We start from the raw sequence: 24967 nt of genomic DNA, 5'->3' as shown, positions 1-24967 counted from the left end.
TCTCTGCTCAGCAGGGAGCCTGCTTCCTCCTTGCTCTCTGCCTGCCTCTCTGCCTACTTGTGATCTCTGTCTGTCAAATAAATAAATAAAATCTTTAAAAAAAAAAAAAAAAAAAAAAAAAGAACATGGGAAAATGCTCACAGTGACGAAAGTGAAGGCAGGACACAAAGGCATATTTACATTTGATCCCACCTACAGAAAAATGTAGCATATAAAAGAAAAAAACAAAAGTAGTTGTCCATGGACATTATCTTTGGGTGCTGGAATATTAGATTATTTATATTTAAAAATAGTTACTTGTATTTTCCAATCACCCACAGCGACCATTATGGCTTTTAAAACTGTGAGAAAAAGCTATGCTCAGCATACTCATTTAAAGAAGTGAAAAATGCTTAACAAATTTTTGGTATTTTAAGGTGTAAACTTGGATCATGTAGAAAACGCGCTCAGGGAGACTTTTCGCGCCTTAGTACCGTACACCCAGGAGGCAGTTCCTAGCTGGGGTTGCCTACCGGAGGAATGCAGGAGGGTGAGGTGGCCCAGAGAGACCAGTTCCAAGCCGGCCCTGTGCAGTCACACCCTCTGTGTGAGTCAGGATTGCCAGGCAGAGCGCTGTCCTGAGGACAAGGGACTCCCGACACAGGAGAAAGCTGCCTGCGCCGCACCGCTCTACCCAGAGCGCCGGGCACTCACACGAGGACTGTCCTGTCTTAATTCCATAGGGAAGAGGAGAGGGCCTCAACCATCTGACGTCTAGAAGGTACAGGGCGTTTACTCATCCACGTGCCTAACACGTACCGATAAGTAACCCGCGCCAGGGCCTTGGGACTCAGGAAGGAGTAAGACTCCGCCGCCACCCCGGAGGAACGCGGGACGCGCAGACATGCTGTCCCCTTGGCCCCGTGCAGTCACACTGTCCATACTGTTGGGACCCATCTGTTGGGTCTCCCTCCCACCGCTCCCTCCCCACACTGAAGTGCCAGGACTGCAGGTGCAAACCAGAGGCTTCTCCAGAGGAGGGCCAGAGAATCGGACCAAAAACCTGAGAATGTTCACTGTAAGACGTCCCAGCCTGGACACCGGAGCGCCAAGAGAGTGACAGGCCGTCACCGCCCCACCCAGCAATCCCCCGGACACTTGGCATTAGGAAAGAACGGCAAGGTTCCAGTGCCCGACTGGCGGCCACCTGTAACACAGGCTGGGAGCACGACTGCCAGGGGCCGGCACGTGTCTGACGTGGCCACTCTGTTAAAGAGCAGCTCTGATAGAGCTGTTGCCTTGGCAAGACCCAATCATTTGCATACAGGTTTCCCCTGAAACAACCATCCTACAACATGGTAATCATCTGCCCTTCTAGGCAGGGCAGCCGTGTGCCGGATCCCTGGTCCACTGGGGGCCCTTGTGGGATCACATGACCCCCCCCCCCGGCCCTGCGAGGACAGTGTCTCCTCAGACAGATGCTCTTGCAGTTCCTTTCCAGAACACACTCCATAAATGGTCTGCAGCGTCCCGTGCTGATACTCCCCACCCTATCACCCCAAGCCACACTTCCTAGCAAGGCAAGACAATAAATGGGGATTAATGACCAGTTTCTCACGGTCTTCTATGGACTGTAGATACTGCTGCTTGCCCTCCTGGGACTCGTCCTTCTTCTTCAAATAAGGCTCGATGGATTTGTACTGAGCGTAGAAGTTGCTCAGGTCCTAAGGTTAAGAGGAAGACGACAAAAAGAAGGGTCAGAGTCTACTATCACTCCCCAGCTTTCGTATTCACCCTGTTTCTGGGACACGGCCCATTTCCCCATCTCACACCAGCAGAGGTCTCTCTGCCCCTGGCGTGGACCCACGCGAAGATGACAGGAGGAGAACAGTCACAGGCGTTATTCGCTTCTGGGCAATCTCTCCTCCACCCACTCGGGAAACCTTACAATCCCGCAGCCCTGTCGGGGAAGGTGCTCACACACGGGGAGGCAGAGACTGAAGTACGTGTAACAACTGGTGCCTTCCCCCGCTGGTATTTTCCACATGAATTCTTTGTAGTTAACAGCCAAATTCTTGATTCCAGGACTGTTCCAGCTCTAAAATCCTATGCCTTGTTATTCCCCAACAATCCTCTCCAATGAGAGGCTGGAGAATCTTCTAGGCCTGTTTATCTTGTACCATTCAAATTCCTTCGTGAAACTCCGGAGGAAAGCCTGCCCTAGAGAATGGTAACATATCTCTCCCTCACGCACACCTCTTCCCTTCTCCCCCCAAAATAAAAAATGGGGTGGGGAGAGTGGGGGGGAGAGTGGGATGGGGGGAGGCAGAAACTCACAGGAACAAGGTCCTTTATCACATACATATGTGGAAGAGGGTAGATTTTTGAGACTTTGCTGAGGTTGGTGTCGATCCTTCGGGTGCAAGCCAGAGTGTTGCCTCCGTTGATGTTCATGGCACAAGAGCCACAGATGCCTGAGAAGAGAGAACGCATTTAGCACTTCCTCACCCAGGGCCCATCAGTCCAGCTTCAAACTCTTTTTCTGGAGTGCCGTTCCCCTACTATCAGGAGCAGTGGCCAAGGAGCCCCGTGGCGTTTTCCTTCTCCATCTTACCTCTTGGAATACAGATCTAATGACTGTAGCTCCAAATGCCATTTTGTGACCAGGAGGCAACCCATCAGTGGAATCACTGGAGACAGAAGGGGCCCGGGGCACTGTGGGCATCACGGACTTCCCACGCCAGTCCTCATGCATTTTCGGAAATAAATCAGCACCCCAACCCCTTTTTAAAAAGCCCCTGTTATTGGTCCTCAAACTGTGACAGGCTGGACCCACAAGGAAATTGAGCCTGTGCTGGTCATCTTCCGGCTGAGGCCTGGACACAGATAACCCACACACAACCCTTACGCTATCGTCCCCACTGAACTAGCAGCACAGCGGCTGCCCTGGGGACACGACACCCACATAGACCGCCTGAACACTGCCTTGCCAGGGAGAAGAATGAACTCACGTGTAAGAAAAGCAAACCAAGCAAAAATAAGGTGCTGACCAAGGACCCTGAAAATGACACTTTCCGTGCCGTGTATGGGAAGTTCCTCGGTATTTCAGAGTTTAAAGAGGACCAAGCAATCTGAACTCACTTTTCTGAAGCTGTTTTTTCAGATGTGATTACTTGTGAGACCTGCACTGGGCTGTCACTTTAGGAAGACCACCCCCTCTTCTTCTGTAAATCTTTTTTTTTTTCTTTCTTTTAAAGATTTTACTTATTTGAGAGAGAGAGAGAGGGAGAGCACAGAGGGAGAGTGAGAAGCAGATGCCCTGCTGAGCAGGAAGCCCCGATGTGGGGTTCGATCCCAGGACCCTAAGATTGTGACCTGAACTGGCAGACGCTTAACCGACTGAGCCACCCAGGAGCCCTCCTGTAAATCTTAGTATAAGCGTGTAAGAGACAACAAAGACCCATCATAAGCAAATACTCCTAAAGTTTCCCAGGAGACTGAATGCTATCAAAATATTTACATGTGCCCAGCATCCAACCAGAGAAGTATGCTCTTGTAAGAAATCAAATACAATTTAAAAAATAAATCCAGTGAGGGGCGCCTGGGTGGCTCAGTGGGTTAAAACCTCTGCCTTCGGCTCCGGTCATGATCCCAGGGTCCTGGGATAGAGCCCCACATCGGGCTCTCTGCTCAGTAGGGAGCCTGCTTCCTCTCTCTCTGCCTGCCTCTCTGCCCACTTATGATCTCGATCTGTCAAATAAATAAATAAAATCTTTTTATTTTTTAATATTTTATTTATTTATTTGACAGAGAGAGATCACAAGTAGACAGAGAGGCAAGCAGAGAGAGGGAGGGAAGCAGGCTCCCCGCCAAGCAGAGAGCCCGATGCGGGACTTGATCCCAGGACCCCGAGATCACGACCTGAGCCGAAGGCAGCGGCTTAACCCACTGAGCCACCCAGGCGCCCCTAAATAAATAAAATCTTAAAAAAAAAAAAATAAATCCATGAGCCTTCTCCGAAAAAGGCTCCCTGGAAATTCTCTTAACAGTCAACGAGGGAATAAAAAGGAGCGGCAATCAGTATCATTCTGCCTAATACTTTTTTGTCCAGATGGGTCACATCCTACGTTCTCGGCTCTGAAAAAGTCTTATGGGGAAAGGTTACTGAAAAGCGTCTCTATTTCCTACGTTGCCAGGACGTACATGGGAAGGCTGGTATTTAATTACAGCAGAGCGTTCCCTAACAGCAGGACTCAGCACGACTATCATACTATCTGTCAGCGTTTGGTACACTAACGCCCATCCTCTACAATTAGCTGAATCAAAGCAGATGTCTTAGCAGGACTGAAATACTTGAAATGTACAGCAGAACACAGACAAAAAGTGACGGGCCAAGAGCTATAGTGATTTTTCCCTTTCTGGAAGGTCACTTCAGGAAGAAGCTCCCCACTGGTTGTGGCTCAAGCGACCCTGTTTGGGTTTGATCCCAGGTTTTCCAAGCCTGGAGAGCCGGCAGAGTGTACCGCCTGAGTGCAATTCCGGAATCCGGCAACTCTGGCTGACTCCTGGCTCCTCACTATCTGCGTGTTTTTTGGAGTCCCTTAACCTCCCTGGGCCCAAATGCTAATAGTGCCGGTCTAGCCCTGCCCAGTGCACAGAACAGAGCCTGGTACACTGACGGGGCTCTATGGCCGTCAGGACCTGTCAGCCCTTGTGCCATCCCTCTGCGATTGTTGCTACGTCCGAGCACAGCTGAAGGATTATTTACGAGTTTTCTTAAAATCAACTCATTTTTACTTAAACTTATATTAAAAAACTAGATCACTGTTCCATGGTCATTAGTAATTATATTTTCCTAACACATCACCTAAATACGCAGCTATTACCATGAAAAACGCAGGTGTGAACATGCCTGAACTCGGCTCCTGTGGCGCCAGCAGCACACCGTGGGAAACTCTGTTCCCACCCAGAACGGTGCTCCTGAGCAGCTGCTCTATACACATGGTACACGTAATGCTGGGAGCCTGTGGGGGGTGCACTGCACCCCAACTAAAAACTCTCCACTGTCTCCTCCCACCCCCCCTCCCGTGAATGAACTCCGCAGGGGTGCCCAGGTGGCTGCCAGCAGGCGGGAGCAGCTTGTCCCCAAAGTGTGTGGCAGCTCACGGGGATGACAAAGGCAGTAACCACGTGACATAAAGCTCCGGATGAGAAGGAAATTCAGAAACCGTAACCCATACGACACTTGGAATTTTTGGTGCATTTACCCAAGGAAAGGGGAAGTGCGATACCCAGCAAGGTCCCCTGGCAGAAGGCCAGCCGGTCGCGGCAGGCCCCGGAACCAGAGCCCAAGCTTCTGAAGCCTAACAAGGAAGGAAATGCTTACCTTCTCTACATGATCTTCGGAAGGTCAAGGTAGAATCAATTTCGTTCTTAATCTTGATTAAAGCATCCAACACCATAGGACCACATCTGCCCGGAAACAAGAGAACACCCCAGTTGTACTGACGCAAGTTCAAGGTCCCTGCTTCAGTACAGTATGATCTGAGATGCTGCACACGGTAGATGCTCTTCTCATCCATTTGGTTTTCTCAGGGCACAAATTTTTTCACACTTTGTGTATTCTTTTGCATTTTCAGCATGGCGGAGTCACACCGCCTATGCATTTCTAGGAAAAGAAAAGCTACAGGAGACAGTCTCCCACTCGACAGCACTGCGAGTGTCCACCTGCATGGGGGCAGTGAGCGGGGGGTGGGGAGAAGGGCCGCAGCACTGTGCCTGGACGCTGCGGAGCAAGCCTGGCGTCTAGGAGCCCGGGCAGTGTCCAGGCTTGGACACTCACCAGGTTCTCAGCAAACCCCCTCCTCCTCAGCTCCCCACCTACAAAGCAGAGAGCAGCAGCTACATCTCACAGGACTACGACAGGTGAACTGACCCGGGAGGAAGATGAGGCAGGGAGCGCCTGCCCCATTTGCTCAGTTTAAGCACGACTGTTATCCTGTAGTGTGTAGTTCTGTGGAATGGCTCAAGCTCTCTGAGCCTGCTTCTTATCCGTAAAATGGAACTGATCTTTATGTCACAGGCTTGTTAGAAAAATAACTAAAAAGCTGCACTTTTCATGGCAGCTGGCACACAGACCAGTGCTCAACAAACCTGTTTCTGGCCGCTGCCCTGTGTACTTCCCAAGGCATGGCATTTAAAAACACACGCCCCCTTCCCCAAACAGCCTTTAGCATGACCCAGACTTTTCCCTAGCTTTAATGATATCATGGCCAAGGTGCGGATTTAAGGTGTTTAGCAGGAGAGTGTGGCACAGAACCGGGCTTGTCTGTTGTGAAATGATCACCACCAGGATGAGATTAGCTACTGTGCTGTTAGCAGTCTATCAGCAATGCGCAAATACCCTCCGCCCTAGCCCTATCTTAGCTAAGATTGGGAACTGTGACCTTAACAACCTCTGATATTTGAGGAGGGAGAAGTATGACCGTTGTCAGTGTTTTTAATGGGAGATTGAATTATGTCATAAAATGTCATAAAATCAGAGATTTTTCTGCACTCACTGTTAACTGAAAGTCTGCTCTGTGCCAGGCTCTGGTTGGGATGCTGGAGGCGCACCAGAGAACAGAACACATGAAAATCCACGCCGCGTGGCGTATTCCTTCTAGTCAACCAATGCCGGAAACTGTCCACTGTGTTCTCTGCCCCTCTACTTACGAGATCTGGGAATGTTTTTTTAAAGGCATTTTTTTCAAAGCTGTGAACCTTTCACCTGCTCACCCCGATACCTCACTAGATACTCATGGTCACCAAATGTGTAGCTTCTGGAACCGAGCAACCTTGCAACACGAGCTGGGTGTCCCACATTGGAACTCAGTCTGCCGCCATCGACATGGAGACAGTGTCAGATCTCTACTCAGACTCTCCCAAGTCCAGGCTGTCCCCTGTGCTCCAAATGGCTGGCTACAAATCAGATATTCTCACGATCCCTTCCTTGGGTTTGGTAATTGCTACAGAGGCTCACACAACTCAGAGAACAGTTAACTTACTGGACTATGATTTAGTAGAACAGCCAAATGGAAGAGATGCACAGAGCCACGCCCTCTCCCTACAACTCCACGAGTTCACCCACCCAAGCTCTCTGAACCCCACACTCCATGAACTTTAGGAATGTTTCAGTGCCTCAGCACGACTGAGTAATGGCTATTGGTTTAAGTGATTCGACCTTTAACTTCTCCCTCTTCCCAGGTCGAGGGGTAGGGCTGAGGGATCCAAACTTCCTGACAGGATTGGTTCCTCCCACTGAAGTAGGAGATTATCTAGATTTCCAGAAACCACCTCATTAACATAAATGCCAATGGCCAAAAGGGGCTTGTTAGGAATAACAAAGGACCACCCACTTTACCTTTATTATTTATCCAGAGCTATTTCAGGAACTGGGAGCAAAACCAAATTATAATAATACAAGATGACCTTGTAGCTCTTAAAAAAAAAAAAAGAAAGAAAAAAGAAAAAGAAAAAAGATTTATTTATTTATTTGACAGAGAGAGAGAGAGAGAGAGAGAGAGAGATCACAAGTACGCAGAGGCAGTCAGAGAGAGCGAAGCAGGTCCCCTGCCGAGCGCGGGGCTTGATCTCAGGACCCTGAGATCTTGACCTGAGCCGAAGGCAAAGGCTCAACCCACGGAGCCATCAGGCACCCCTGACCTTGTAGCTCTTATTTCTTAGGATTTACAAGGGTTTTAGGAGCCAGAAAGCCTGGACAAGACCAAAATATATACCACAAATCTGTTATATCTGATGCTAACCCTCCCCCTCCCTCACACAGCCCTCAACCAGCAACTGGCTACTTGAGTTCTAATTTGGATAGTGGAATTACCCAATTTTCAAATTACCCAATTTGAAAAAAGCAATTTTTCAAAACACAGATTTAAATGCTTACATTGTTAAACTGACTACCTCTTCCTCTTAGGATACTATCACTTTTAAATCTAAGAAGACCACACCCCTTCCTGAGGTTTCATGAATACACAGAATTTTCTCCTAGCTTTTACATCTCTAAATATATATATGTATGGGAATGGCGGGGGCAGAGGGACAGAATCTAAAGCGGTTCCATGCCCTGCATGGAGCCCAACGGGGCTCCATCCCAGGACCCTGAGATCATGACCTGAGCTGAATCCAAGAGTCAGATGCTAAACGGGCTGAGCCTCCCAGACGCCCCTGCATCATATTTTATTTTTTTAAAAAAGATTTTATTTATTTGATAGATCAGAAGCAGGCAGAGAGAGAGGAGGAAGCAGGCTCCCTGCTGAGCAGAAGGTCCAATGTGGGGCTCCAGGACCCTGGGGATCATGACCCGAGCTGAAGGCAGAGGCTTTAACCCACTGAACCACCCAGGTGCCCCACGGCATCATATTTTAAAGGCCCTTGTCTCCCTCACATGTCCTACTGTTACTGCTTTCTATTTGAATTTCACTGTGGTCAAAGAATACACTCTAGAAGATGCCAATTTTCTGGAACATACTGAGATTTGTTTTAGGGCCCAGTTAATTGTTAGAATAACAAAGACGACTGCATGCCACAGTCACTGTGATAACTGGGCCCCAAAACAAATCTAGGCTCCAAAAAACTGTGATCTTCTAGAGTGTATATATATATGTATTTTAAAGATTTTATTTATTTGACAGAAATCACAAGCAGGCAGAGAGGCAGGCAGAGGGGGAAGCAGGCTCCCCACTGAGCAGAGAGCCCGATGTGGGACTCGATCCCAGAACCCTGAGATCATGACCTGAGCCGAAGCCAGAGGCTTAACCCACTGAGCCACCCAGGCGCCCCTAGAGCATATTCTTTGACCACAAGGCCATACACAACCAATACGCTTTGTTCTTTCTTCCCCTCCTGTCTGCCTATAAATCTTTCATTTTGTGCAGCTCTGGGGAACTCCTTTTTCTTTTCTTTTCTTTCAAGTAGGCTCCAACCAGAACCCTGAGATCAAGATTTCGATGCTTAACTAAGCCATCCCAGGCCCCTTGGAGCACCTTTCCACCTGCTAGACTGGATGCTGCCGGATCCAGGAATGGTTAAACAAAGCCAGTACATCTTTAAAATTTACTTAGCTGAATTTTGTTTTTAACAATATTTAAAGCGCATTTCTTGTAAGCAGCATGAAACTGGGTTTTGGTTTTTATCGGACAATCTTTGCCTTTTAATTGGAGTGTTTACTGCCTTTGCATGGGTAGGATTATTGATGTGGTTGGATTTGGGTCTCTCGTTGTCTCAACATCTTTCTTTTCCCGTTCTTTCTTTCCTGACTTCTTTTAAGTAGTATTTTATTTTTTAAAAAGATTTATTTTAGGGAGCGAGCATGTGCATGTGAGGGGGAGGAGGGGAAGGAGGGGGAGGGAGTGGAATCCTCAAGCCGACTCCCAGCCTTGTGAGGCTGGATCCCAGGACCCTGAGATCAGGATGTGAGCCAAAACCAAGAGTCAGATGTTCAAACGAGCCACTCAGGCTCTCCTAAGTAATATTTTTAGAGTGAGTAGATATTTTTGGAATTCCATATAATTTATAAATTGGCTTTATAGCTTGCTCTCTCCGGATTAAAAACAAAATGGTTACTTTAGAATTCTAATGTGCATCCTTAACTTTTTGATCTACTTAGTTAATATTGTACCTTTACATGTAAGACCTTCCAACCTTATAGGTCAACCTGTTCCCAGCCCGTACGCTAGTTCTCATACGTATTATACCTGTATAAGGTGTATGCTACACGATACTGTAATTCTGCTTTAAACAGTCCTATATATACTTTAATGAAAGCAGAGAAATGTTTTTTAATTTACTGTAACTAGTGATTTTCATTCTTTTCTGAAGAACCAAGCTCCTTTAGCCTAAGTAACTCCTAGCATTTCATGTAGTACAGGTATTCTGGCTATGAATGCTTTTATTTTTTTGTTATCCGAAAATGTCTTCATCATTTTGTTGAGTACAGAATTCTGGTTGGTAAGTGTTTTTTCGAAGTAGTTTAGAGATGTCATTTCATTGCCTTTTGGTGTCTACTATTTTTGAGGAGAGTAAACCACCATTTGTACTATTTCCCAGATGTAACATGTTTTCCCCTTCCTGCCTTCAAGATGTTCTCTTTGCTATTTCGAACTTCAGGAATTTGACTATGATGTTCCTGGAGGTAGTTTTCTTTGTATTTACCCTGCTTGGGGTTCACCAAACTTCTTAAATATGTCAATCATGTCTTTCACCAGCTTGGGGGGGAATTCTTGGCCATTAGTTATTCAAGTATTTTTTGCCTATTCTCTCTCTCCACTCCTCCTGGGACTCCAATTATGTATATGAGACCTTCTGATATCATTCCATAGATCAGTAAGGTTCTTTTTTTTTTTTTTTTAAGTTTTTGTTTCCAGGCTAAGACTTCCTATCTCTCATGAGCACCTTTCCCTTTAATCTGTGAACATAGGTGTAACTACTTAAAATCCACAAATGCTAATTCCAGTAACTGGATTATTTCAAGGCTGGGCGGCCTCTACTGCTTGTCTTTCCACTTGAGTTTGGGTCCCGTCTCACTGTTCCTGGTATGATTAGTGATGCTGCACTGTACGTTAGACCTTGTGAATAACATGATGTAGCAACTCTGGATTTTACGGTCTCTCTGGAGAGTACTGATTTTTAAAATATTTTTTAATTTAAGTAGGTTCCATGCCCAATGCAGGGCTTGAAGTCACAACCCAGAGATCAAGAGCTGCACGATCTACTGAGCCAGCCAGATGGCCCCGATTGGTTTTATTTTTTTTTGAAGATTTTATTTATTTGACAGAGAGAGAGAGCACAAGTAGGCAGAGAGGCAGGCAGAGAGGAGGAGGGGGAACAGGCTCCCCGCTGAGCAGAGAGCCCGATGTAGGGCTCAATCCTAGGACCCTGAGATCACAACCTGAGCTGAAGGCAGAGGCTTAACCCACTGAGCCACCCAGGCGCCCTGCCCCTGATTGTTTACTTATTTATAGCAGGCACCCAAGAGCAGGGGGAGCAGCAGAGAAGAGAGCATCTCAAGGGGACTCTGCAGAGCGTGGAGGCTGACATGGGGCTTGATTCCACATCCTCAAGATCATGACCTGAACTGAAATTGAGAGTCAGCTGCTTAACCAACTGAGCCACCCAGGTGCCTCCCAATTTTTTTTTTTTTAAGCAACAATTAACATGGGCTGAACTCCCAACTTGGACAGAGTCCATAAATAGAATCAGCCCCCCTCCGCCCCATTTTCTGGTTGCTGTGGTAGCCATACAGTGTACCTTCCCGTTTTTCAGTCATTAAGTCTGGTTTAATTTTTGCTCTTGTACCTACACATCAACTGGGGTCTGCCCTCAGGAAGGAGCACCCAAAAACCTGTTCATCTGCCCAGCAGCATTCTGTTCTTCCAAGCACCAATGGCCTGCCCTCCCAGTACCTGCCCGTGACGGTTATTCTCCTGTGCCCCACAGGTCATTACTTCTCATGTTTTGTCCGAAGTTTTCCAAAGTTTACAGCTACTGTCTGGGAAAGGGCAATCTGATGAAAGCTACTCTACTCTGATTGGGAGTGAATGTAATTCCTCTTTAAAATTTTATCATTTGGGGCATTTGGGTGGCTCAGTGGGTTAAGCATCTGCCTCTGGCCCAGGTCATGGTCTCAGGGTCCTGGGATCGAGCCCTGCATCGGGTTCTCTGCTCAACCGGGAGCAGGCTCCCACCCCGCTCCTCCGCCTACTTGTGATCTTTAAAATCTTTAAAAAAATTTTTTTTTTATCATTAAAAATTACTAATGAATTTAACTCTTCCAGTTTTAGCCTCATTCTGTAAGTTTTGATTTGCAATGCTTTTATTTTCCAAGCAGCTAACAATATTTTACATTATTCTTTAATAAAGCAGTTATTTAAAAGAGTGCTTTCTAATTTTCAAGTAGTTCAGAGTCTTTTGCTTCTGATGTGAATTTTTAGTTTTATTGTATTAGGGGCGGGGGGGGGCACTGGGGGGGAAAACTGCGTGGCTCAGTCAGTTAAACGTCTGCCTTTGGCTCATGTAATCATCTCAGGGGCCTGGGACTGAGCCCCATGTCGGGCTCCCTGCCCAGCGGGGAGGCTGCTTCTCCCTCTCTGCCCCTCCCCGTGGTGTGCTCGCTTTGTCAAATAAATAAATAAAGATCTTAAAAAAAAAAAAATGTGCCCTGTATAATTTCCTTTTCTTTGAATTTTACATACGGTTTTTGATTGCTGAGTATTTGGTAATTGTCTGCTTGACAAGGTTATATATCAAGAACTTATGTGTTGATACAGAGTCAAAGAAAGTGTTGATAGAATTTGTTTTCAAACCATTTTCTGGCACCACAGAAGCTTTTGTTCAACAGAAATAAAATACTTATTAACTGACAAATGAAAGAGATCATAAAATAGAGAAGTTCTGGTTATGCTGGGGAGAGGAGGGGGGGCTGGGTGGGGGGGCCCAGTGGGAAGCTTGAGCCCCAACTCACTCCCCTTCCTTCCCTTTGGCTACCTGTGGAGATCCTTCAGGGTGGAAACCGATAAAAGACAGTGCCTCAGAGACAGAGGAAGGACTCAAGCTGCTGTTGGGGCCTCTGGAGGCCAGACTATGAGCCACAGAGCAAAGACGCCTAAAAGCTGGAAGTAGCCCTGAGCTTACAGCCAATGAAGAAACAGCACCTCGCTTTTGCAATGGTAAGGAACTGAATTCTGCCAACAGCCCAAAAAAATAGTCTCCAGAAAGGAACACGGCCTGCAGACACCTTGATTTTAGTCTGATGAAACCTTCACCAGACTTCTAACCTGCACAACTGGGAGATAATAAATCCATGCGGTTTTAAGCCACTAAGTTTGTGGCACTTTGAAGATTTTATTTATTTATCTGATAGAGAGTGAGAGAGAGAATGAGAGGGGAGAAGGTCAGAGGGAGAAGCAGACTCCTCATCTCCTCATGGAGCTGGGAGCCCAATGTGGGACTTGATCCCTGGATTCCGGGATCATGACCCGAGCGGAAGGCAGTTGCTTAACCAACTGAGCCACCCAGGCGCCTGTTTGTGGTACTTTGATGGGACAGAAATTGAAAAAATAATAGAGGTACAAATTGTTGTTAATATTTTAACTATATCCCTCTCTTGTCCTATCACCATTCCAGCCAAATTTGTGGTGTCTACCCGCTCTACCAGTAATCCTAGGAGTTAGTCATCCTCCGATTTGGGGAAAGGAAAGAAATTTTTCAAAAAGTTGTTGTTCTTGGTATTAATTTTTTCTTTTTAAGTAGGCTCCAAGCCCAGAGTAGAGCCCAACATGGGGGGTTGAACTCCAAACCCTGAGATCAAGACCAAAGCTGAAACCAAGAGTCAAATGCTTAATTGACTGAAACACCCAGGAGTCCCCGGTTATCTTTCTGAATCAGATACATACCTCATTCTTATTTGAAAAAGAGATGATTAATTCCAGACCACCGAATGATCTGTTTTTAAACCATCCAAGGATGCGAAAAGCATGTCCCTCAATCAGATCAAGAGTTCACTTCCATTTATCAAATACCTAGCTCTCCCACAGATACTCACTTATTCAAATCAATTTCGTAAGTTTGCATACGGGGTTTATCTCCAGTCTTGTCTGGGTCCCATCGGTAGATGGCAAATTTCTTGATTCGGGGAGCTGTAGCGGCAGCTGTCTGGGCCCCCCGGCAGGCCTGCAACTGAAAAATTCAGAAAGGAAAAAAAATATTAAAATTGCAAGATAAATCCTGTGTGTAGCTGGCACTATGAACTTCCACACTGGATCCAAGCCCACCCATGACTGACACACAGTGTTTCTTTTTTTTTTTTTAATTTTTTTTTTTTTTTAAATTTATTTGACAGACAGATCACGAGTAGGCAGAGAGGCAGGCAGAGAGAGAGGAGGAGGCAGGCTCCCTGCTGAGCAGAGAGCCCGATGGGGGACTCGATCCCAGGACCCTGAGATCATGACCTGAGCTGAAGACAGAGGGGCTTTACCCACTGCGCCCCCCGGGCCCCCCCCCCCCCTTTTTTTTTTTTAAAGATTTATTTATTTTAGAGTGGGAGCACCTGTGTGCACAGAGGGGTAGGGGCAGAGGGAGAGCCTAAAGCAAACTCCCCCTCTGAGCACAGAGCCCAAAGCTGAGCTCTGATCGGTAACCCGGAGACCACAAGCTGAGCCGGAATCAAGTTGGACAATCAAGTTGGACACCTAATGGACTGAGCCACCAAGGTGCCTCCTGATAAGAGTCTTCCTGAGAAAGGCAGTGAGTCATTTGATAATCCAATAAATACTAATAAGCACCTAGCACATACCAGACAAGGTGCTGGGGGCTGGTGAAGTAGCACATAATGAAACCGTCTTTGCCCTCACAGAATCTACTCTGTATGAGCAAGAAAGAAATTTATTTATTTGACAAAGAGAGCGAGCGAGTGCGCGTGTGCACACGCTAGGGACTGCACAAGCCGGAGAGCAGCATGGAGGAGAGGGAGAAGTAGACTCCCTGCTTAGCAAGGAGCCTGATACAGGGCTCGATCCCAGGACCCTGGAATCATGACCTGAGCGGAAGACAGATGCTCAACTGACTGAGCCACCCAGAAGCTCCAGCAAGAGAGAAATTAAGTATTTATAATACAGTATAAAGAGGGAAGAACACAGTAGACTTGTGCTAGGATGAGACTGGGGAAGTCCCCATAAGGGATATTCAAGCCATGGCCTGACGAGTAGGGATCAGGGGAAGGAGTGGGGTGTATAAACGGAGGGAACAACATGTGTGGAGGCCCGGATGGGGGAGAGCACAGCACATCTGGGAGACCCGAGAGAAGTCCGAGCGAGGGTAAGGATGGTGGTGGCAGATGTGAGCAGGTCAAGATTTTGATTTTATGCTAAGAGCGAGAGACCAGCACAAACGATCACGTGGGAGACATAATCATGTTTATTTCTGAGAAGACTATCCCTGGCTTGAAGGAAGAACTGTCAGACAACACGTAGAGAAACCAGCAGAAAGCTACTGGAGTTGTCAAAATGAGATGCTAGTGCTTTTAGATTAGGTGTCCTCGTCAGTCTGGGCTGCTGTGACAAGATGCCGAAGCCTGGGCGGCTTAAACAACACTTGTTTCTCACAGATCTGGAGGCTGGGAAGTCCAAGGTCAAGGTGTCAGGCAGACTTGGTGTCTGGTGAGGACCCTCTTCTTGGTTTACAGATGGCTGCTTTCTTGCCGTGTCCTCATGTGGCAGAGAGATCTTGTCTTTTCCTCTTTTTTAAGGGCGCCAGTCCTCTCCTAAGGGCCCCATCCTCATAACCTCATCTAACCCTAATGCCCTCTCACAGGCTCCATCTTCAAGCACCATCACAGTGGGGGCTGGGTTTCCAGGTATGAATTCTGGGGGAAACACAAACATTCAGGGCACAGGAAAGAAGGGAACACATTTAGGGAACTAACAAACAGCTAAGTCCTGTTCTCTAGGATAATTCTATTCCATCTCCTGGACATTCCGTCTCTGCCAGCGGCTCTCACACCAAGAGCCCAGAACCCTGGAGTGCCACTGCAGGGACGGCTACGAGAGGGTCAGGTGAAGAGGCCTGGTCTGACTCCTTCCTTCCTTCACCAGAACAGCTTTTTCCTACAAACACACTTGCCAAAAGGGTGCTACTGCTCAAAAATTTTGTATTTAAATTCATATTCCCTTTTTTTTTTTTTTAAAGATTTTATTCATTTGACAGAGAGATCACAAGTGGGCAGAGAGGCAGGCAGAGAGAGAGGGGGAAGCAGGCTCCCCACTGAGCAGAGAGCCGGATGCGGGGCTTGATCCCAGGACCCTGAGATCATGACCTGAGCTGAAGGCAGCGGCTTAACCCACTGAGCCACCCAGGCGCCCCCTGCCTCATTTTTAAAGCCACTATTTATGATGAGCTGATGAGAGCGGCCATGACTGGAACCCAAGTCTGCCTGTCTGACTCCAGGACCCAGGTTCTTAAATACTACACTAGCCTACTTATCTGTGAATATTTGCAGGTCTCTTCTCAGTTCTGTCTTCTTTTTATGTCTTAAATTCTTTGAGGGTATGTATACTAGAGTTCTCCTAATAGAATCAGAAGTATGTGTATTTATATATACATATACATGTCTATATATGTATGAAAAAATATATACATACTTATACATATTTATAAGAAGAGATTTTATTATAAGGAATTGGTTCATGATTATGGAGGATAGCAAGTGCCAAGAGCTGTAGCTGGCAAGCTGGAGACCCAGGAGAGCCAAAGATGTAAATCCAGCCAGAGCCTGAAGGCCCATGTTGAGCCAGGAAAGCCGATGATACGGTTCTAGCTCAAAGGCCAGCAGGTTTAAGACCCAAGAAGAGTTGATATTCAGCTGGAAAGCAATCAGGCAGGAGAAATTCCTTATTTGGAGGAAGAGGAGCCTTTTGTTCTACTTATGTCCTCAACTGATTGGATAAGGCTCACCCACATTAAGGAGGATTTTTAGTTATTTGAGAGAGAAAGAGTGCAGAATTAGAGGGCAAAGGGAGAAGGAGCAGCAGAGGGAGAGGGAGAAGCAGGCTCCCCACTGAGCAGGGAGCCTGATGTGGGGCTCAAACCCAGGACCCCGAGACTATGACCTGAGCCACCCAGGTCTATTAATTTAAATGTTAAACTCATCCAAAAACACCGTCACAGAAATACCCAGAATGTTGGACCAACTACCTGGGCACCCTGTGGCCCAGCTGACACATAAAATTAACCATTCACAGCATGGAACAGGTTACATTTTACATCTCCCAGCATGCCTGGTCCAGGTCTTTGCGTACGGCAGTTCAGTTTATGGTTAGGAATAACTGAAGAAAAATACAAAAAATTATGTACTGGAACTTAAATTTAAAAAAGGAAAAAAGAAAAAAGAAAAACTTGAGCATTAGACTAATACAAACATGCTGTCCCCACCGCATAGCCCTTGAAACTCATCCAAGTGGAGGACACCAGGCAAGTCCCCTGGGCCCTACTACGAGGCAGCGAGGTTGGGGGGTGGGGGGTCGGTCATCAGATCCTATCAGTCCAAAGAGCAACCAGCAGCTGAGCCCCCTGGTTTGTATGTAGACACACGCAGACTATCTCCCAGGCCAGCTAGTTCTCTTATAAGCTGGTAAAAAAAAGATGAAACTGGGAAGGTTAACTGTGTAACTACAAGAAATGTGATGGTCTTACCTACTGGCAAAAAAGTGTCCTGAATTAGGTGAGGCTGAAAATATAAACATCAGCTCTCAGTATGAGAAAAGGAAACACAGAGAAAATATGAGAATGAAAGTGAAGATAAAAGTAGTATTTTCATTTATCACCGACCTGACTCGGATCAGCAGTAAAAGGAAAGTCATTTTTACAACTGAACGTCTTCCATTAGGGACTCCATCTTCTCCCTCTCCCCTCTTTTTAAAGAATTAAAGGCAGGATTCTCTTCTAGTCCGTTCTAGTTTATTTACTTTTAAGCTCTACATGGGGCTTGAACTCACAACCTGGAGATCAAGGGTCACTCCCTCTAGCGAATGAGCCAGCCAGGCACCCGCCCCCTGCCCCCCCACTCCATTTTGTAAAACGGCAGAACATGTGGTTAGCGCCACCCTGTGGCATGTAAGACAAAGTGGAGGAAGTAAAAAGATCACTTGAGATACTTATTCCAGCAGCTTTCTGCTTGCTTAGTGCTCCCACCTTGTTTTGGTTAGATTTAATGAGGTATAACTCATTACAATAAATTTCACCATTTTAAGTGTATAGTTTGATGAGTTTTAACGAAGTGGTATAACTCCTACCGTAATTATGACAGAACATTTCCATCCAGAAAGTTCTCTAGTTTTCCGTTATAATCAGTGCCCTACCCTATCCCTTGTAACTGATGTGCTTTCTATCACTACAGATTTGCCTGTTACAGAATTTCACATCAATGCAATCAGAGAATCTTGGGTCTAGCTTCTTTCGCTCGACATAATGCTTCTGGGATTAATTCAGTGTTGTGTATGTCCAGAATTTGTTGCTTTTTTAAAAAAACTGAACTTTTCATTTTGAGATACAGAATCACATGCGTTTCTAAGAAATGATGAGATCTCTCAAATCCTTTACTCAATTTCCCTCATGACGACACTGCCCCAAACTACAGCACAACCCACCACCAGAACATCGACGCTGATACACACAGAGCATTCCCATCCCCACAAAGACCCCCAGGACTGCTCTCTCAAAGCCACACCCACAGCCCTCAGGCCTCCCTCCCTTACTCCTTAACCCCTAGCCATCACTCATCGGTCTCCATTCCTGTAATTTTGTCATTGCAAGAATGTTATATATAAATGGGATCATCTAGTATGTAAACCTTTGGGATTGGCTTTTCTTTATTCAACATAATTCTCTGGAGATTCATCCAAGTAGTGTTTCTTTTTACTACTGAGGAGCGTTTCATGGTATGATGGACTCCCGTTGGTGTAGCCATTCTCCCACTGAAGGGCATTTGGGTTGTTTCCGGTTTTTGGGTACACGAATGAAGTTACAATGAGTATTTGTGAACATGTTTCCATTTCTCTGGGATAAATGCCCAGGAAGGTAACTTGGGCTGTGTGACAGTGACGTGGGTGGCTGCCCTCCCTGTGGTAGGTGGTGGGAGAAAGAGGGACAAAATGCCTTTAAAACACAGAACTCTTTTTTTGGGGGGGGAGGGGGGCAAAACATTAGTAAAGCTTGGACTTTCAAAAGAAGCTGGGACTTTGGAGTTGCCAACTCCAGCTCCATGGCTGTGAAGGCTGCTTTAGTAGTTCTGTCAGGGGGCAAAGTCATCCAGTCCCAGGAAACTCAGTCTTACTCCCACAAAGGCTTATCAAAGGTGACCGCCATTACCGGCCACAGGTCCTCACCTTGACTTGCTCATGCAGATCTTCCCCAATGTAATTAGGGGTTTTTTTTTTTTTCTTTTTTTTTGCAGATCATTTAAATTCTTATCCTACAAATTATGTGAGACAAAAACAATGCGTGGGGGGTGGGGGGGCATCAAAACAGAGTACTACCATAAGGCAATGAGTCCCAACATAAGTTTTGGGGTATCCCAAAGTGTTACTGATTTTTTCTAAACTAATTTAAACTCGTTTTGTATATTTTATACAACACTCAGTAGGATAAGGGGGGGGAGGGCCAAGAGGAAGGAGAGAAGGTACGGAAATCAAAACTACCAGAGGAGGTTGTGGTTCTATAGTGAAGGAATGGTGGAATATGGCCGCTGCGATAAGAACAAATAAATTCGTGCAACAGAGAAATCTTAAAAATTTGTTACATGGGTATCCTAGGAGAAGGGCGGTGGGGGAGCTTCGATTCCCTGAGCCCTTACCATGCGTGAAGTGTTGTACGAAATTGTCTCTAATCTTTACCACATCTCGACAACAGAAATTTTATTATTCTCAGTTAAAAAATGAAAGTAAAAAATCACACAACAAAAGAACCAGGATGCAAACACAGGTCCTTCGACTCCAAAGTTCCACCCTACACCCATTCTGTCTGTGGCGAAAAAGCGAATCTGAACTAGAACAGCACGAAGAAAAGATAATCTGTCTTCACAAACAAATCTAAGAACACTCAACTCATACAATTAGCAAGTTCTTAGGTAGTAGCTGGCCCAGACCTATTCATTTGTTTATTTGCTCAATAAATAATTACAGAGTGGCTTCCATGTTCCAGGGACTGTTCTAGGCCTTGGGGATCAAGGGCAAAATCCACACACATTCTGATCCTCACGGAGCTTGCAGGGGCCGGAGGCACACACAAATAACATTGACAGTATGTGGGCTCTGGGGGTACGTGCAATGGGGGGGTGGTAGGGGACAATAAAAAGGAGGGAATGGGGGTCCTAGCTGTAATTCTACAATTCTAAATGGGGTGGCCAGAGAAGGCTTCATTAAAAAGGTGACAGTTGAGCAACATCTGAAAGAGGTGAGCAAGCAAGCCATGCCTGTACCTAGGGCAAGAGCAAACTGGGCAAAGGGGACACTCTTGGGGTGGGCATGTGTCTGAGGAGCACCAAGGCCGTCAATGTAGTTGGGAACGGAGTGAGGGAGAGGGGCAGGAATGGCGAAGGGAATTAGGAAGTTACCAGGAGAGCCAGATCACAAAGGACCTTCTAAAGTCTTGTTTGTTTTTTTTTTGTTTGTTTTGTTTTGTTTCTCTATGCCCATAATGGGGTTCGAACTCATGACCCTGAGATCAAAAACCACACGCTCTACTGACTGAGCCAGCCAGCCAGGCGCCCCTAGCAAATTTCTTTAAATGTACTTGGTGGAGGTTGTATATTTGAGATTCAAACTTTGGAGTACATACATTATTTTTAAAGGTTTTATTTATTTATTTTAGAGAAAGAGAGAGAATGTGTAGTGAGAGGCAGAGGGGAGAAAACCTCAAGCAGACTCCACGCTGAGGGCAGAGCCCCATGTGGGCTCCATCTCATGACCCTGGGATCATGACCTGAGCTGAAACGAAGAGTCCAAGGCTCAACTAACCTGAGCCACCCAAGTGCTCCCCACTTTTTTTTAATTAAGTAAGCTCTAGGTCCAAATGACCCCGAGATCAAGAGTGGCATGCTCTACCGACTGAGCCAGCCAGGTGCCCTGGCCTTGTAAGGGTTTTTGCTTTTACACTGAGTAAGACGAGAACTACTGAAGATTTTGAGCAGAGGAGTGACAAAGTCAGACTTAAGTTTTGAAAGGATCATTTTGGCTTCTGTTATGAAAATCAATCAAAGACGAAAGCAAAAAAACTAGGTAAGAATTGCAGTAATCAGTCATCAGCTATAAGATGACAATGGCTTGAACCAGGTTGGTGGCTGTGGATGGCAGGAAGTGGTAAAGTTTTGAATAAGTTTTTTTTTTTTTTTTAAAGATTTTTATTTATTTATTTGACAGAGACCACAAGTAGACAGAAAGGCAGGCAGAGAGAGAGGAGGAAGCAAGCTCCCCACCGAGCAGAGAGCCCGACGTGGGGCTCGATCTCAGAACCCTGAGACCATGACCTGAGCTGAAGGCAGAGGCCTTAATCCACTGAGCCACCCAGGTGCCCCAAGTTTTGAATAGGTTTTAAGAAAGAACTGACAAGAGCTCCTCAGAGACTGGATATGAGAGTGTGGCAAAGAGCAAGGACGACTCCAGTTTCTGGCTCAAGCCACATGGTATAAAGATGAATAGGGAAATGGGGTGGTAGCTGGATTTTTATTTATTTTTTTTAAACAATGGGAGAGATTATAGCATGCTTGTGTGCTGCTGATCTGATGGAGAGGGAAACACTGCCAGTGGAGGGAAGGGCGGACTCACTGGAGAACTACCTCTGAATAAGCAATGGGATACAGAGCGCGAATGAAGGGTTAGCCATAGGAGTCCTGCTCATTCTCCCACAGTAACATGAAGAAAAGGAGAATACATGGGCAGAAGTGGGGAGGTGGGAGCAATTTAAGTTTTTTTTTTTTTCCTTGTGGTCTCTCCAGCAATTTATACTACAAGCTCAAAGAAGATCCTTCAAAGGCATTTCTACCTTGATCTATAAAACTGAGTATTCAGGGCTGAGCACGGCCTTCTAGAAAATCTCAGATAAGATTAACTCCATAGTTTATAATTAATTTAAGGAAGGTCCCAAGACAATTAACAACTGAACCAGACTGAGGAGGATGAATAGGGTGAATTCTGGATCACGCTAAAGGCTGCTTGTTATTTCTTTAGGAAACCTTCCTTAGGAACAGGCTTAGAGCTCAATAGAGCAGACAAAGATTTGGAGGTAGGAAAAGAAAGATGTGGAAATGGGAGAGGAGGAAGGCAAAGAAGTCTGCATAAGCCTGAGTAAAACAGAAGGTGCAGGCTTGTTTCCGAAATGTGTGAGTGGCACTGGTTTAAATCCAAGCTCTACCACTTAGTAGCTGTGTGCTCTTTGGTAAATTACTGAACCTCTCTGATTCTATCTCCTCTTTTGTATAAAGAGAAGGGAATATTAATATCTACCTCGTAAGATTAAACTGGAGGGCCAAGTGGCTAGCATAGTCCGTAATGTAATTTCTGCTTTTCAACACTGGTAATATCACCAGTTTCTGTATCATTCCGATTGGCAGACAGGTATCCTAAGACCTGCCAGTGCTAAGCGCAATGAGGTACACAAATGAGAGAAGGCGGCACTTGCCCTACCGTTGTTCACAATCTAGATGAAGAAATAAGGCAACACAATCAATACATTACAGCCAAACACTTATAGGCAAGAACTATGATTCACAGGAGCAGATATTCAGAAGGGAAATTCTGTATCTTAAGAGTCCTGGGAACCTGAGTATCACCTTAGATAATACACCAAGCTCATTATTTCTTTTTTCTTTTCTTTTTTTTGAAGATTTATTTGACAGAGAGAGCGCGAGCGAGCACAACTGAGCACAAGCAGGAGTTGCAGGGAGAGGGAGAAACCGCCTCCTAACTGCAGACACTTAACGACTGAGCCACCCAGGTGCTCCTGATTATGGGATTCTTTTGAGGTGGCTTTTATGGGAACGAATGCACATCCCTAAGAGCTGGAGAGGCGGGACTCTTCAATTTCTCTGCCCTCAGGAAACTCTGCAACGGCCTCACCTGGAATTACGAAACTGACCTATGAAATTAGCCTTCTCCTCACTCATTCACGTAAGAGGGACCTTAGAACTCTTCTCATTGGTGGGGCTCTCACACCTTCATTGCTTGCTCAGCAACTATAAAAGGAACTGGTAAACAAGGTCATTATTAGTCATCAATTGAACGCTCAGAGGACTTGAACTTGAGGCTCTGGTAGGCAGTCCTCCTTCCCTATCGCCCCTTTTCAGAGAGCCTATAAAATGACTTGTCTGAGTTCACAGCCAGCATACTGGAAAGAGCTAGTACCAGAAGACAGGCCACACATATACTGTCTGATAGGGCCAGAGCAGTATTTAGAGGGAGAGATATCCTCATGTAAGCGCAAGAACGGGAGAGGAACTAGTAATTCTTGGTTCACCTGTGTCCAGATCTGTGCTAGGAGTTTTTCTCATATCATGTTAAAAACAAAAAAACAACAACTGGATTTAGGTCTATCAGTTCTTGGCCATCATATTCTGAACAAGAAAAATTTTCTTCCTGGGGCCTCAGTTTTCAAACTGAGGAGGTAAGAACTGTTAATCACTCACCCTGCAGGGGTTGTTGAGGAGCCCAGAGGAGGAAACAGACTTGAAAGGAATGTGTAAATTTTTAGTCCTTTATGTGTGCAATGGCAATTTCCCTCCCCCTTACAAACAGCCCCATTTAGAACGTAGATCAGAGGCGTGTGGTTTCCTGACCATACAAGGGGGGGTGTGGGGAGACGTACCACTGCACACTGAGTAATATAAACAAATACAGGAAGGCAGCGCCAAGCTCTGTACCTATGAGATCCATGCCAAAACTCGCGCTCGGTATTGTTGTATGCCCTTTACAGACAGAGACACTGAGAGGATGACACCCAGTCTTTCCCGCAGCCCCCCACCAGAGGAAGGGCCCAGATCCTTCAGGAGACAGTGATCTTCCTCCATTTCTCCCTTCCCCTTCCCTTCCCAATCCCGGCCCAGTCCCTATTTACTGAGCCCTCAATCTTGCACGCTGGAGAGAGACCTCCCTTCCCAGTTCCCATCCCTCCCACTCCCGCAGGTCTGTCTCTCCCACAGTGGCTAGTTTGAAGACAGAGAAAGAGCTTAGAGCCCAAAGGTATGGATTATAATTCTGCCTCCAATAGTGTTACTCGCTTGCCATGTGACCTTGGGCAACTCGAGACTCCTCTCCGAACTTTTTTCCCGTATCTTTATTTTATTTTTTTTTTAAAGATTTTATTTATTTGACAGACAGAGATCACAAGTAGGCAGAGAGGCAGGCAGAGAGAGAGGAGGAAGCAGGCTCCCTGCTGAGCAGAGAGCCCGATGCGGGGCTCGATCCCAGGACCCTGGGATCATGACCTGAGCCGAAAGCAGAGGCTTTAACCCACTGAGCCACCCAGGCGCCCCATTTTCCCGTATCTTTAAAAAAACCGTCTCCGCCCTGATAACCTCCCAGGCTGCGGCGAGGCGCAGAAGGATAACGGACAGGGATGCTCCATGCCCAGACCCGAGCACTACGCAGCGGGAGCGGGTCCTCCCCTTCCCTGAGGCCTTGCGCTGTGTTCCCTCGGCCTCCTCCACGGCCCCCTGAGCAACAGGCCGCCTCCATCACTCTCCTGCCTGCCCTCTCCCTCCCGCCCCGCACCTCACCTGCAAGGAGGCTACGCCAAGGGCTGCAGCCGGGAACCGGCGTTTCAAGGAGACTCCGACCACCGCCGCCATCTTGGCTTCTGACGTCGTGCCCCACCCCTTAACCCCGAGGTCGCTCTCCGCAGTCGTCCCGCCGAGCACCGCGGCGCCCAGCCGGCGTCCACCCAGGACCCGCTAGCTGCGCTGGAGCCGCCGAGTGGGAGGCGGTTCCGGTTTCCCGAATGGGAGGAGGGAAGGCGGAGAAAGAAAACGCGAGCATGCGCAGTTGTGCGTGCGCGGCGCATGCCCACTTGGCCTCCCGCCTTCCTAAGGTGACCTTCGCAGAAGGGGGCGGAGTCTGGAAGGGAGGGTGTTGTAAGGACCCGGGCTAAGACCGTGGGGTGGGGAGGAGCCTTCCGATCTGAGTCCCATCCCCATGTTAGCCTCCTTCCTTCCTGAAGAATTGTCAGGGATACCACTCATCTCTTAGTGATGAGCTTATCGGCTTTAGTCAGACAGTGGTCAGACACAGTGTGTTTGCCCGAGACTGTCCCGATTTCTGCATCCGGAGAGTCCTGCATCCCGACTCCTCAGTCCCAGGCAAACTGGGAGGGTTGTTGAAGGAAACGAGGGGATGTCAAAGATGATGGGTCATCCACCCACCCACCCACGCATCCATCCATCCATTCACCTCCCCCA

The 24967-nt window shown here is 46.8% G+C and overlaps 1 protein-coding gene across 2 annotated transcripts in view; it reads right to left on the bottom strand.

The window, feature by feature from the left end:
* The window catches only part of LOC111154638 (succinate dehydrogenase complex iron sulfur subunit B), a 30519-nt gene extending 6004 nt beyond the window's left edge, over nt 1-24515 (bottom strand). The window contains exons 1-5 of one of the 2 annotated variants that reach the window (XM_022514389.1): nt 24290-24515; nt 13574-13707; nt 5366-5451; nt 2317-2453; nt 1587-1703 (exon numbers count right to left, since the gene is read on the bottom strand). In XM_022514389.1, coding sequence (XP_022370097.1) covers nt 1587-1703; nt 2317-2453; nt 5366-5451; nt 13574-13707; nt 24290-24361 — 546 coding nt within the window. In that variant the 5' untranslated portion in view covers nt 24362-24515. The remainder of the gene's footprint in view (nt 1-1586; nt 1704-2316; nt 2454-5365; nt 5452-13573; nt 13708-24289) is intronic. The other variant, XM_022514390.1, reaches the window with a different exon arrangement.
* Nucleotides 24516-24967: the final 452 nt, after the last annotated feature.

This window comes from Enhydra lutris, unplaced genomic scaffold (assembly GCF_002288905.1).
Source record: "Enhydra lutris kenyoni isolate GAN:26980312 unplaced genomic scaffold, ASM228890v2 scaffoldscaffold38, whole genome shotgun sequence".
NCBI lineage: Eukaryota > Metazoa > Chordata > Mammalia > Carnivora > Mustelidae > Enhydra > Enhydra lutris.
Note: the sequence above shows the minus strand (reverse complement) of the source record. Positions and strands in the feature narration are given on the sequence as shown.